The sequence below is a fragment of the Amia ocellicauda genome, chromosome 15 (genome assembly GCF_036373705.1).
Source record: "Amia ocellicauda isolate fAmiCal2 chromosome 15, fAmiCal2.hap1, whole genome shotgun sequence".
NCBI lineage: Eukaryota > Metazoa > Chordata > Actinopteri > Amiiformes > Amiidae > Amia > Amia ocellicauda.
In genome coordinates this window covers 5276670-5292550 of record NC_089864.1, presented here as the reverse complement: position 1 = coordinate 5292550, position 15881 = coordinate 5276670, and the positions used below count along the sequence as shown (strand labels likewise).

Genomic DNA, 15881 nt, shown 5'->3' with positions numbered 1-15881 from the left:
CTCGGGAGCATTATGATCCAACAGTTTCGTCAAGCTGTTTTGTTTGTTAAAGCATCCCGAAGAGCCAGTCAGCTTTAACGGTACGGCCGGGGACTGTCTCCCAGACCCCCACAGCTGTCTATGTGCAGAAGCGTCTCCTGTTTACAGCTCCTACTCTTCCCACTTGTGTCTGCATGGGCTTCTGTCGTTTTTGATCCTGTAGATGTCCGCTGGAGTTCGCCGTACCTTTCAGGATTGTGGTGCCTGAATCGAGTCTTCTCGCTCTTTGGGCTGAAGAGATTTGGTTGGTTGTTTTAGTCTGTTCACGTATGATATTCCTTTCAGACCCCAAATTAGCCGTGTTGCTCTCTGTTGTGCCTAGAGTAGAACTATCCCTCTTCCAGTGCAGAGACCAGAACTGAATTTCATACCATTGTGGTCACTTTAATTTGATTTGATTCATTGGAATTTGTGTAGTAATAAAATACATTTAAAATGAATGATACGGAATAAATAAATAGTGTAACATTGCATGTTATTGGTTTTCTGTATTAATAATTTGGTGGCCGGAGTATGGGGAGATGCTGGGCTAGATTAGTAAGGAAAAGTAAAGACCAATGCTAAATTGATTCAATTTAGTTCTTTCAGATACTATTGACGTTAATATTTTAAAGGAATGCAAATGCCTGATGACAGGAAGTATGGGATTTTTCCCCCTCCCTCTATGTTGACAATAGCATTGATCATAGTCTGACCAGGATTTATTATTTTTATGCAAATGTTTTTTGTTTGGTCTGTACTGAAGCGTCGTCCCATCTGGTGTTCTGCGTGTGTTTCATGTGGTTTAAACTCAGATAATACTAGAAAAGAAAATACTTTATTTTAAAACATTCTTTAGGAAATGTACATATACAAAACTTGCTTTAATTTGATTTTTGATGGACTGACATTGATTGACAAAATACATGACAAGATATTTTTATTTTCCATGTTTTTTCCCCCGATCTAATGAGTTGGTATCGTTTCATATGGAAGGTAGGACAATAAAGATCAGCATTACTGTATTGTTTTCACATTCACCATAGTAAGGTTGTGCTTACTTATATTTGGCTGAAACCCAAACAATTTAAGCTATATATGGTAAGTGTTAAACATACCCTAACCTAATAATTTATTGATGATTGTCTGTAAGGATAGTAATAGGTCACAACTGTTTGAAACTGTAACTAGTTATGGATTTTCAACGTTAATGGCTGAGGATTACTAGTTACAATATTGCTCCAGTAACTTGTAACTGTATAGCTTTAAAATTCCCGAAAACCACGAATGCATATATGATAGATTGTATTGTCTAATGTAAACATCTTTTATATTAGATTTTATCAAGGTAACAATCTTTTATTGTATTTTTTATTAAGATTATTTTGTTTAAATCCACACCAAACAATGCTAAACATTTGCAAAACATTCCTTTATTATAAATAAATTATTTAGTATAAAAATTGGCATGCTTCAACCATTGCACTTATAGGTTCACAACTCAGGGCTTCAAACCAGTTAGCCATTACAAGAGATGGACTTATCTCATGATGCAGGCTGGACAAAGTGGGACAAGAATGAAAAATTTTCACAACCACAAAAAAATACTTACAAGTATAATAACAACGAATATGGTTGACTTTGATGGCATTGTTTTCTTTTCTCTTTATAATTTTTTCTTTTTTTCCTTTATTTGTTTTTTTTTTCTGCCCAAAGCTAAATGTTCTTTTTGTTGTTGTTGTTGTTCTGGCTTTCAAGCCTCTTTGTTCTTCATGGCTGGGATGATAGAACTGAATGCATACAAGCAAACAAAGTCCAAACCCTTGTGATCTGGAATACGTCTTCCTCACCTTCAGTGTCAGCAAAATAGTATGAATGTCTCATGCTTTCGGTGCTGGTAGAAGGATCCGGTCATCTCCGTACACGAGGAATCCTTTATTTGGAAATGTGCACCTCGGGGAAATCCATGGTGAGTTGCTTTCAATTTGCATGGTTACTGTAGCTGACATATGTTGTCTTGGTTGATGAAGCTATTGGGGAGGGGGAATAAGCTGTTATTATACATTTCCTTCAGAGTTTTAATTGGTACAAAGCTGCAAGTCATACTGCCGCACTGTGCCGCACCGCGGCTTCTGCAAACTGAGCCTCCTGACACCATTTCTGACATCATTAATACTACCTACCACCTCCCACAGTGGAACTAAAGACATTGAAGAAAGTTACTTGAACTGAAATGACCAACATAACCTTCAGAGGCTTTCAGACACGGCAGGCAGTGCCGTGGAAAATAAATAGTAAAGTTTACACTTGAAGACAGGGATCATCCAAAGTGCATCTGACATTCAGTTGCAATGACCCAGGAAGTTTGCTGCCATTAACTGAAAAGGAAACGTACTGTTTGACTTTACTGGAACTAAAACGTGAGCTTGACTGAAGAGCAATGTTTCCATGGATGAAAATCAGCATCTGCTATGGAAGGAGCAACATGAACACAAAGAGTATGATATTGCAAAACAAACTTTATTTGGGACTCTATCCTAAATTCGTTTTGCTAAACTGTCACTTCTTAGCTTTACAACAGCATGCGCTTTGTATCCTTCTTGCTGCTTCCATAGCAATGGTTCTCCTTATATTGAACTCAAATTAGTTTGTTATTATTATGGTAACACTTTACAATAAGTTTCCCAGTTACAATGTATTTACATAGTAGGGACTCAGTAACTACATTTTTAGTTACTCATAAGAACAGTGTAATTATGCAATATTACAATGTATTTAATGTGTAATAATGATTAATGGTATATGTAAGTACACAATTTTCTGGTAAGGATGCCCATCGGGAGGCTAACTTTGGAGCTATACAAGGTGTGACCCACTTTTTACACATTAAGTACATTGTAATAATGCTTAATTAAACTGTACTTCTGAGTAACTAAAGTAACTGAGTACCTACTATGAAATACACTGTAACTAGGGAGACTTATTGTAAAGTTTTTCCATTATTATTATGTTCTCTCTTATGTTAAAATACATCCTTCCTTGTAAGAAGTGTAAGTACTCTGGAAGGAATTCAATACGTGTAAAACAAAAATCCTAATTCTTAGTTTTCAGATTTTTAATACCTGAAGTAATATTATAATTACTAAATACACAAAGTGATTAATAGGGGCTAATTTGAATGGCCATATTGATAGTCTTTATAAAAGGGACAATAAGTACCCCACAAGGAGAGCAAGTAACAGGGTTAATGCCGCTTGTTGTTCTCACTTGGGTTTTCAATGCATATTAATCCATTACCATTCTGATCACATCTAAATAGAGAGAACAATCAATTAATTCACACTGTGCTCATAAAAAACGCAGCAAAACAAAAAGAAATGTGGAGGTCATCGCTGCTCTTTAATATTCCTGCGTGTGCGTACACATGTCTCAAAGCACACGCCACCGACTCATTACTGCACATTTCCGGCTTTCAGACACATTTCGAAACAAGTCCTGCAGCACACTAGCCACCAAGTGTTGGATTTATCCAGCAGAACCAAATTAACGAGTTACTTTCGGTTTACTGGCTGTACTTGTCTACACAATGGGTCCTAAAATCTCTACCCAAGGAGCTTGCTATGACAGAATGCATGTCACTATTGAGGCAAGGCCATCTTTTATTTTTCCAGGGGGAACATAAGGTTTCACATTATAGTAATGACTGCTCAGCCCTTCAAGTAATATACTCTGACCAATCTTCGGTACACTAAGTGTGCAATTCCAGGGACTTTTGGTTCTCAAAATGGTACCTTTTGTGATATGCTGCTAACAAAATTATTAACTTTGTCCTTCAAACTTAGATTTTTCCACGAACCCCAGCTTATTAAAAAAATGTCTCCCCGAACAGTGGAGGAAAGTGCAAGAACAGGGACAGCACTACAGACATAAACACAGACTTTAGAATTGCCTCACCAGAGACCCTCAAACGTCTAGCTTTAGTATTTGGCTGAATCCATATACTCTGGTGATCCATAATGGAAACCACAGAAGTGACTGGATTTGAAAGTTATTCCCACTATACACACGATACATTGTATTAATTTGGTATTGTATCCTAGCCCCCGTACAGGGTTTTAAACTAAAGTGTCCTAGAAATTGATATAAAACAACACATTTCTGTCCAGCTATAGTTCTTGAAGGCCTGAAATACTCACTGTTAGTTTCCATACTCTCACAGAGCTCCGTTTTCACTTCTCCGTTTGGCCGGTCGCTTCCCTTTTGCGTCAGTTTGCTGGACATCGTGGCGGCGGTGACCACAGCCTTGAAGCTGCGCTTGCGTTTCTGCACGTTCTGCTCCGGGTGGAAGATGATAATGTAAACTTTAGGCATGTAGAGCATACCCAGAGACACGGACGCACTTAAACTCATCGAAATTGTGAGGGTTGTGGTCTGGATGTACATCTGAAAGAGACAAGAGAGCAATACAAATCAATTACACTGCAGTCTAAACAAACACACTTTGTCGAACACAATGCCTGCTCTGTCTCTGGAAGGAGGAGACATGTAAGTAAAAAGGTTTAGACTTTACATCCAATATATCATTTTTTTCTCATAAGGAATTACTCTGGGTGAAATATGTAGGGTTTATTTGAATTTGAGCAAAGGATATTGGTTTTCTTTGCAAATATACGGAGGCACTAACTGCTTGTTCTGGTATATGACAGATGGAAACCTGTATTTGACCTGAAAACCAAATGAGTCAATCAGCAAGAAGATCACCAGCAATTTCATAGATCACCACCGCATGCTAACTATACTTTTCTCTGACAGTAAAACGTATTGATATTACATCTGGGTAAGTGCTTCAAATAAAAATGCAAACACACTGGGGATGAGAACCAGCACAATTACCTCACGTGACGACTACTGTCTTATCTGTACCTCAGTAAGAAAACCATATAAATCAAATATGAGAAACCAGCCAATGAGATCTATCAGTATTCAAAAATTCTTCAAATTCTAATAACATTTCAGGACACTTAAATGCTAGTGGTGCAACTTACACAAGATGTGCATTTGTTTTAAATAGTTTTGTTATGTTTAACCAGCATAAGAACAACACAAATCGGCTGCTGTAGGTCAGTTGCAGCAGATCCAGGACCAAAACATTTGTAGACGGAGAGAGAGTAAATAGCTTTATTTAAATTTAAATGAAAATAAATGTTTTGCACTGTTCAGATTTGTGTGCCTCTAATCCTTACTTGTGTGATGTATAATAATGCGAAAGATGTCTTATTTTATAAGAGATGTAATTTTGTGTAGTTTGTGCAGCTCAGCTTCGCTTTGCGGTCGCCCAAACTCACTCCAGTTGGATCAAGGGTCCCAATTCGGCATTTGATTTTTCTTACTGTCATGCTGCAAACAGAGCAGGAACTCTCAGTCCCAATTCAATTTTCATCCAGTTTCCTCACTCGACCGCAAATTCGACCGCCGGTCAGGGAAAAGACGGAAGGCATAACCCTGTGTCCTTGAGAACCTTATGCACCGCTCTGAGATTAGGATTAATCATATTCTTCAGTACCTAAATGGCTGGGTACGAGTCCTGGCCTACCCCATGATATTGTGAGTCGGGTGACCCAAGACTAGTGCTATTCCGGGTCTGTGAAAGCGTCTGAAAGTATCTGATGACTTCATGCAGACGAGATCGAAAACTCTGCTGAAGTAAACTATCAATCTCTTATTTATTTAGAGCGTAAAGTTTTACTGTGACTTGAAATGTGCTTCATTGTTCTCCTCCCATTAATGTCCTTCGATAGTTTGCAATTCACAAAACCTTGATAGTGTTTGTTAAATTTACAGAGCATGCCATGGGTATGTTTTGTTTCTACACACAATTATGAAACGAATGTAAATTGCCAAGTTGGTGGTGTTATAAGCTTTACAATTTGAATGCCCTAATGGTTTTAATGTGACTTACTCCAAGACACAAAATAAAAAATGTCAACTAGGCAGTATTTCAGAGACTTAGGCTTCTGTACACAACAACCGAATACATAACATCAGTCTCTCCAGTTCCCAGAGAGTTTTAAAAGTATATTCTGCTCAATGGTTCACGACTTCCTGCCAAAAAAGGAAAATCCTTGTTTTATATCTGCATTTCAACAGTGTTATCACATTCAGATAAGACTTTGAACTGTTTACTGCAGATCTAGTACGAATTACTGCAGCCAACAACAGCAGTCTTTATAGTATCAAGAGAAGCAAAGTATCTGCATTTTCCGAAGCAGTGCATCATTTATTTATATATGTTTATTTTGCAATGACGGTTAGCTCTTTCGTCATCGTTCCTACCAATTGCAACCCTTTACAACTAAGTTATCACTGAAGCAGAATAAATACAGACCGCTACAAGGGTAATGGACAGAAGATTATATGGTGTTAAGTGCTGGAGAGGTAGATTGCCAATGGAACTGATAAATCCATCGCAACAGCTGCATCTACAGGAGTAAATATATTAGATAGGCTGAAAGAAATCCAGTTATATTGGATGTGTTATTGAGAACGGCTTCCTGAATAGTAATGGTTTCATCTGCGCTTCGCAACTGCTACAGTAAGCGTGTGGATCAGAAGTAATTTCATTACTGGAGACCCTAACAAGAACAAGGCACTGCCACTCAGCTAACTATTACCGGAGACCCTGTCGTATAAACGTGTCAGGTTAAATCTAATATATTTGATAATCATTCCGGTTCCATTATTAAAATATGCCCAAGAATTGCATGCCATATAAAAATACAGCTTCAATTATGTTTCATTCTCCCTGTAGGAGGCTGGGGAGATGGTGTGGTGTTTTGGACGACTAAGCAAATGCAATGAGAAGACACTGTAAAGGCGAGACCAAGTTTCCTGGATGAATGATAGATGCAGGATTCTAACAGAGTTCTGGCTAATGGCCAATCCAATCAGGTCTGACGAGCTTTGAAACAATGCTGAGATCACTGAAGAACAGACCTGGAGAGTGTCCTAGAAATTTCTCACAGTCCATCTCCAAGCTTCAAACTGAAGGTTGAGATGCTTCAATGACAGTTAATAACACAATTAATAACATGTTAATATATTGTTTATAGTTGTTTATAAAGGATACCTAAACTAAAGTGTACTGCTTATTTCACAAATACTTTAAAAAGGAATCGATTTCCACTTCATGCTTGAGGAAAGGTTCACAGGAGGGTAGGGATTAGCCCGGAACATGTTTCTGTGCTGACCTATTTTAATCCTTTTTAACTGGGAACTGGGAGAATATACTAATTGAATATGACTCATTGCCTCCCACTCTCTCCTGCCCCCTTGCACACACGCCGATTCGTTCTGGGCTCCCAGATTATAATCCTATGTCTTTAGTTATGGATGCAGCGGCGTCACATCCACGATATGTGGCGAGTTTGGATTGGTTGCAAAGGGTTTATCACTTAATTCTTGGATCTATTCATTAAATGCTCGAGGTGGCAAGTAAATGCAGTTAATAAAAACCAACAGCAGCGTTATCATGCTTCGGTATTAAAGACGGATTGTAATTGTAAACCTACCAGGACAAGGGTTAGTCGTCTGAACATCTGAGATGATGAAACTGATCAGAACCACTTTATGACAGTCCCATCAATTACAGGAAAAGAAAGAAATAAGCTTCTTGTCAAACACACAGTTTATATCAGATCATAAGGTCGGGAAGAACAGAGGGACAGTAAAGCTCACTGGAATCAACCGATAAGGATCTTGTATTAATTGACTCAATTGGTCAAGCGCTTTGTAGCTAGCTGGAGGAGGCTTCAGTACCAAATCAAAATGGATTGATTGAAATAAGGCAACTATTAGTTCCTTTAAGGGATCAATGAAGGAACTAAAACCAGAAGACATGGGTATCCTCCAGCACCAGGGTAGAGAAGCACAGATTTGAAAAATAATCACATACTACGCGTGGTAAATATCATACAGCCAATTTTATTATCTGAGGAACTATTTAATGTTTAACGATCATGACATAAACATGTCAATTTAACTGTTGTTTTATTGTATTCTCTTATAATCCGCCATTTAATTTAATCTGCATAAAGTTTGTCACTCCAGAACCTAATCTGCCGTGACTGTGTGTTGATTGTTTCTGCTCCATATTCAACTGCGTGTCAGTCATGTACGCACGCCATCGGGCAGAGCCTGTATTTTGTATACCTGATGTTAATTGCCACTGCACTGGCACGATACATTTAAAGTACTGTTTGTCAACTGATTTTAATGTTATTTTGCAAAGGCCTCTGGGAAATTTTAACAGGCAACTCTAACTCATAACATTAGTGTCTTCGTCTTGGGGGCAGCTATCATTTGAGCAAATATATATTTTATGGGATTTAAATAAAATGTGAATTCAAAATGTACATGCAGCAGAAGGCAAAATAGGCAATCCACCTCCATTGTGTTGATAGGCAATGTGTATCTGTATCAGAGATAGATTATATATATATATATATATATATTTTTTTTTTTTTCTTTTTTTTTTTTTTCTTTCCTCTTATCTGACACTGCAACAGCTAGAGGCATTATCTGTCCAAAACATTAAGAAATGCCAAAACATTAGATGATTTTAAATTGCTAATAAACACAAATTTGTGTTTACCAACATTCTTTACTTGCATACAGTTCGCTATAAAAATTTAAATCTGTTTTCAATCTGTTAAACGCTCTGTGGCTAACCTGCGAAAGGCGTTATACTATTCAAAAAATGATTGATTGATCGATACAATTATACAAAAAAACTAACTATAATTAGAGAAAGACAGGAGTAGTAATTTATATCTGTTGCAAATAAAGGTGGGCATTTAATGAAGCTTGATGTTCCAGAATTCAATTTGGAAAACAAATGCAGAGTTTTAAAAGCTTTCGACTAATTTATAATTAGATGTTAACAATAAAACCGTTGGCATTAAAATGCTATGTCGCAGTCAAGGATGGAAACAAAATCAATTGTTGTAACAGAAAAGGCAAAAGAGAAGGAAGGAGGTTTTTTGCAGAAGTCACAGACAGTAGTACATCTTCCAAACAAATAAAACGGCAATCTTTGCAATTACAGCAGGATGCATTTAGAATAGGCTCTGCAATATTGTCAGTCCCTGTAACTTCTGCTGTTTTTATTGTTTTAATAAACAAAATAAGAGACGTTCAACTCCGCTGCCAGCGTTTTCTGAAAGATATTAGGAGGTGACGTTTTGACATGCATCTGTTGCATCACTGAATTAACTGGGCAGCACTGCACAGAAAAACATGACGGATTGCGAACAGGATCGCCCGACAGACTGGTGAACATGTTCAAACACGCTAAAACTGCCTGACAAGCTTTTATAAAATATTAATGTATGCAACTTATTTGCATTAATGCGAGGGTACATGGAATCCACACACAGGAGATTGTGTTCCGGAGAAGAACAAAACCTAGCAGGGCTGCAGGGATTAATGCCTTTTATTTAATAAGACCTGTTTGACTATTTGACCATTTTTTTATATTTGTGTCCTGTCTTCCAGTTATCCCTTCACCACAGCAGATTAGCAAGGACGTGGAGGAATCTAGCAGTTCTCGTAATTTCCACTATCAAAAGGATAAATAATTAAACGAAGGCGAGATATTACACCAAGGCGAGAGATGTATTTCTCTCTCCTCAGATGGGGTTGTGCTGCAGGTTTGGAGAGAATTAAAACGAGCACATTTACTGCCTTTAGAAGCAGAATGGAGGGATGTGATGCTTACTTTCAATCTTTGCAATTATAAAGTGTGACAATAGGGTCCTTAATTAATAGTATGCATTTAACCATTAGTGGACCTAGTTAATAACATTGTAATAACCGTGTTATTATTATTATAATTGCTTAGCATCCTCTTAGAAAAAATATTACTTTGTGTGTGACATTTACACTTGATTCATTAATGTCACTAATTGTAATGCAATGTGTAGCTCAACAACATATACAGTAAGCCTATCAAGATGTCTGAGGAAACACTCGGAAAGCCAGGCGGGATAGTCTGTTTTTCAGCAAGAGGAGGAGAAGGTTTTCAGCATATTGTTCGTTTTCTCTCACGAGCTCCGTTGATGAAATAGGATTGCCCGTCTCCTCTCATATATATAATTCTAAGCCTAATCCTGTTAGATAGTTAAGGCCTGCCTTTAGTTGGGAGCCCGGCACATCCTGTGACGGCTCAGCATGCTCTCTAAGCTCGCAGATAAAGGTTATCATGGGGCCCAAGATTAGCAGCTCCTACCGAACTGAAAGGTGCAACTTCATGCTCGGGCTACTGTGCCACGAATTTCACAAGACAAAGGGGAAATTATGTGTGTGACACCGTGTCCACCTAACTGAGAACTTGACAGTCTTAGTTAGGTTAGTTAGACGGGCAGCACAGACATTTTAAATACAGGGCAGTTTCCGTGTATGGAATCTGTCTTCAGCCTCCTCGATATAGGATGGGTGCCACGAATGAAAAGTAGAACACAGTGGCCAAAATCGATCCGGTTCAGCGTCTCTATGAGAGCCGAGTGGAGGAGATCGAGGAAGACACCAGAACAAATGGAATAAAAGATCAACTGCAGTCCATTCAAGCACAGTGCATACTTTATAAGTCATTAAACCCACAGGTATTGGGCTTAAATAAATGATCACTACGACACTGCAGTGCTTAACTGAGAGAGTCAATATGACATAAATAAGAGAAGGCAGAGGTAGACAATTTTTGACTTAATTCGGAGTTTAAAAACCTATTCATTTCTTTAGTCTGATATTCAACAGGATACGCAGACCTGACGTGAACACAGATGAGCAACTCAACATCGGAACAAAGAGGCTACATCCACAGTTTGTCACGGCGGCACTGGGCTCGGTTAAAGGGCAGCCGCCTGGTTTAGCTGAATTGACATGTATTTAAAAAAAAAAAAGCAATCTGAAGTAAAGCAGGCACATTGCGCATCACTGCTGGGTAGCCTGCCAAGACCGATTTGACTTTCTGAATTTGAAACTGTCATTTCCAGTCCTGCAGGATTGAGCGACGGACTCAGACATTCGCTTTGACACAGCGGCACGAGTCACAGGCATGTTCTTGATTGTTGTTATTTTTCTGTTTTGAAGAAAAGGAAAGTGAAATCAAATTTTTTTGCGGTTGGCCTCCATGCACCTGTTTTAAACTTTGAGTGAGGTATATTATTCTATAAAATAGTATTAATAAATATATGTAAAATATCCACATATATTGTGGTTAAGATTCAAACTGACTTACAGCTTCCAAAAATTACTATTCAGAGATATACAAGACTCCTTCAACCCGGTGCAGAAAGAAACAGCTTTATTGACGTCTAGAGAAAGATTTGTTTTATCCTAAACTTTGTAGGTCTCCGTTGCACAACAAGATTTAATACTCTTCTCTTTGAGCGTTAGTAGATGAACAAGATGAGAGAGATTTATCGGCCCAGTGTTGTCAGAGGTTATTATGAGCTGAGAGGAAGTTTTGTTTGCAGGTCTGTGTCCTGGTGGACTGGCTGTTTCTGATCCAATACAAGCCATCGTGATTAAGAAGACGAATGTTTAGTTGAGGACAGACATGGTCGTTTTCAGCGCCGGTGTGAAATCTCCTCCCAGGAGTGAGCCGTTTCAGAAGAGCATTCCCCGTGCTTTATGTGAAAAGACAGCTCAGTACATGATCCTTGGATGTATTATGCTTCAGTTAATGAGGCATGTTTTCAAAATAATATTTTCTCAAGGTCTCCCCGGATTTTTTGTTCTATGAATAATTGAAACTGACTGTGTAGAAGAGGTAGAGATGCCAGTTCTCCATGCTCTACCCTGAATCGTTCCATAAAGTATACATTAGCGTAGGTTTGTTTTTTAAGAATTCATGTTCACAAATGGAGATCATTTATTTATCATGAAATCATGCATAATACAGTCTCAGCATGGTGAGGGAAACGCACAATCACAGTTTAAGTGGATCAAACACATCTGTATAAATACTAATAGGAAGTACAACGGTGAGAGAGAAGCGTTTTCAAATGGAGGAGTACCAGTGAATGCGTTATTCAGTGATCGTATCCGGGTATTCGCCAAATGTTTGGACATGGCCACACTCGGACCCAATGTGGATATAGCCAACCCTGAAAATGTCCATGTCTGTCCTTGACTACACATCAGACATCAATCTTAATCATGTTGGATTGTAGTGGATCAGAATCAACCAGTTCATCGTTATACTGTGCTGCCAATAAACACTTTTTCTAAAACGAATAAATCTCTCATATTGTGAAGACACAGAGAAGTGCACAACCCCTTTAACCCATCCAACGCCGACTGTGTAACACCAAAATGGCATTGTCATCATGAAGAAGACTATGTGGGGACTTAATTCAAGTCTTCAAAATCATGAAAGGCATCGACCACATCAAACCAGAGGAGCTTTTCCAGATCAGCAGGGACACACGCACCCGGGGACACAAATGGAAATTGGGCTTCAAGGCATTCAAGACAGAAAACAGGAGACACTTCTTCACACAGAGAGGCATCACATCTGAACAAACTCCCCAGCGATGTGGCTGAAGAGACAATTTGGGAACATTCAAAAACAGACTGGATAGGATCCTTGATCACTTAGTTATTAATGGACACCAAACCAGCACGATGGGGCAAATGGCCTCCTCTCGATTGGACACTTTCTTATGTTCTCATAGAATAACTAAGTCTGTGCAATTGAAACTTAAAGCTACGTCTGTACCACCATATCATCAAGGCTATTTAAAAAATATACCTTCATTACAGTAACAACATAGGGCAATGGGCACACAGCAAATGATGTTCACCCTTAAACTGCAATCTGGGAGTAATTGAATAAGGATTTCGAAAGGGGGTTGTGCTACTTATGCCAGCTGCATTCTCGAACACAGCTGTCAGGAAATGTGACAGGATAATAATACTGTGACAATTTTACATTTAAGAATACTCAGCGCTCCTATTGTCCTTAACAAACCCAGTTTAATCCCTGACAAGATACAGGCTTGGGGAAAAGGGTTGCGCACTCTTGTCGTTTCACTGGCATTACCATCAATTATGTAATGTGGAGATGTATTTATGCACTATTCATGGGAATTATTGTCAGCCCTTGCCATGCGGCGCTACACTGAGGTATGTGATGTAAAATACGAACCTGTCAAGGCTGAGAGATTGAAAAATGAGAGAGACCGTAAAGCAAAAGGGTGGGGGGTGCGGTGCGAGGCAGGAAACAATCCCAGCAAAACTATGCTCTTGACATTCATTGGACACTGGTTGTAACATCACCCCTAGGGTTCTCAAATCTGACACAGTCTACAGTACTGGGCTGAGGTTTAAACATATTTCTGCAAATAAATTGTGTTTAAAATTGGAATTAAATACAATTACAGGAGCTGTCCAGAGGAAATACCCATAAATCCCATGAGATTGACTTTGTTTAGAAAGAGACACTCACCCTTCAGTCAGTATTGGAAACATTTCACTGTGTAATAAAAACAGATATTTCTAAAAGCACAATAGGTACCCCACCATTTAAAATAATTATAAATATGATAAAGTTCAGAAGTTCACCTATGAGTAATTTGATTTAAAAGCAAAACTGTTATTCTTCTCTCTTCAGACAAATGCATGGTTTCCTCCTAAGCAAGTGGGTGATACAGCAGATAAAACTTAGACTCTGAGAGGCTGCAGGGATATTTCTCACCCCCACATAATTAAAAACAATAGTTTTAAACACTGGAGGCAATTTTACACATATGTAGGATGTTTATGAATCTGTTATGCAGGGATCTGGGATTTTCTGTTCCACTGACCCGCAAGGAAACGGTATTCAATAAACAAATACAAAAACAGGCATTTCTAGACCTGCTGTATCTATATATCATAAATATGTACTTCTTGCTTAGGGTCTTAATAAACTAGATTGTATGTGTTCATCTTAATTAACAGCTAATGCCATTATTATATTCTATTTATCTGTCTATGTAAGCTTAGTTTGAGTTTCACTGTGAACAGATAAACAGAGCTATAAGTTGAACAGAAACGCAAAATATAACATTTTTATCTGAGGAATTCGCCACAGCAGACTTTAAAATAATTGACACAATTCTAAACACCGGAGCTAAAATAACCGATGTTTGCCTTATTAGTATGTGTACATTAAAGACGAGCCATGACAGTGTTAGTTAAAATAGCTGCTCGTATGAAACACCCGGCACAAAGCACAGCCCGCATTAACTGTTTGTGACGCAGCTTAGTAATGATTCCAGGGCTTTCAAAACGGCAACAATGTCTCCGCTAATGAGCCGGGGTCAGGAATGAAGGGGGGGAGTGAGATTTTCGCAGTCACTCGTACCGTTGATTCGTTCTCCGCTATTAATTTACGTTGTTCGATCAGCCTCTCGGAGGCTACCCTGCCTGTGGAAGCAGAGATTCAAGGACCGAAACGTTTGGCTCTGAATTGAAATTTTCCACTTCTGGACATGTCAGGCTGGCTAGAGGTGCATTAAATTAAGCAGAAGGCCGAAGGGAAGCATAACGATACCACCATCCTAATTTGTTGAAACAAAAGCGCTGATTTATGTAGATTTCATTTCATTTCTTCCTAGATTGTGTGAATTGTGTGCATTTAAGCTCTTTGCATTACTCCAGGTAGGCAAGGCTCAGTTCAGTGTCTGTGAAGCTGGTTTTACAGTAAACAACTCTCTTTTAAGGTCATATAGAAGAATGTGGTTTGGGGCAGCATACTGATGTATGGGGTTGCCCGGCAATCAAATCTCTTATATGATAGCATGTTCTTCAGAAAAACTTCAGAGCAGTCTTGGCTGTCTCCAGAGTGCTTCATTAGTGCTGTATAAACTATGTTTGGTATTATTATTAATTAAATCGGGTCCTGAGTGTTCCTTGTCCACCTATCTATCGAGGGAGTACATTTCTCACAGTTTTGTTGTTTCAGGTCCATGTGGTGGTGTGTTTATTGAAATAAATATTTTATATGTATTAATTCTGATTCTGCCTCCTGGGTGCCAGCTCACAAGATGAATAATTGTAGTACTGTATTACCAGTGTGTTTGGCCTGGTTCTCTGAAAGGTATGGCATACAAGCTGATTTAAGAAATGCTCTTAAGAGCTGAGGAGAACCTGTGGTCTCGATCAATACGCAAAGCCTAATACCATTTGAAGCATACGTTTCATAACTGAGAGTCAAGTACAGTGTCATTGGCAAAATCAAATTGAGACTAGTCTTTTCACACAAAGCTAACTCCTAGAAAAAGCAATTGCATGCATTGCTTTTGTTATTGTGAATGAGAGCATAACAATAAAACGTCTTCAGATGGCTTCAGATTCACCAATTCATTTCAAAGACACTTATTTTCTAGATTTGGCTTAATCCAAGTACCTGTAATCAAGGCAGATCGAGTAACCGCTGCACGATGGCGAGTGTGATGAAGCGTGAGGCGCAAGTCAGAGGTCCTCAGTCTGACAAGGTTCGTGTTCATAATGAATTCTGGCCGCTGTAAGAAACCCCAGTCTCCCCAGCCTGGCGAGTCATTAAATGTGTTTGGAAACTAATAAGTTCACACTGAAGGCATTCAGGTCAACTGGTTTCAGCTGCACTGGGACCGTGCCCTTTCAAACCCGTGTTCTGGAACATCTCCCAGGGTGCATTGCAACCCTCAACCCTGACAAACCACCACCTGTCTGCTACATTCTGTGGGCCACGGCAGCAGACAGATAGACCTGTTAGGAGTCCCTGTGTCTTTGACAATTATCGAAGCAAGCACACAGTTTTTAATCAAGAATGATTTTAA

At 38.8% G+C, this 15881-nt stretch overlaps 1 protein-coding gene across 1 annotated transcript in view; it reads right to left on the bottom strand.

The window, feature by feature from the left end:
• Positions 1–1433: 1433 nt before the first annotated feature.
• Positions 1434–15881, bottom strand: part of LOC136771745 (metabotropic glutamate receptor 8) — a 91794-nt gene continuing 77346 nt past the window's right edge. Inside the window, exons 8-9 of the mRNA XM_066724237.1 lie at positions 4215–4461; positions 1434–2048 (exon numbers count right to left, since the gene is read on the bottom strand). Of these exons, the coding sequence (XP_066580334.1) occupies positions 1999–2048; positions 4215–4461 (297 nt within the window). The 3' untranslated portion in view covers positions 1434–1998. The remainder of the gene's footprint in view (positions 2049–4214; positions 4462–15881) is intronic.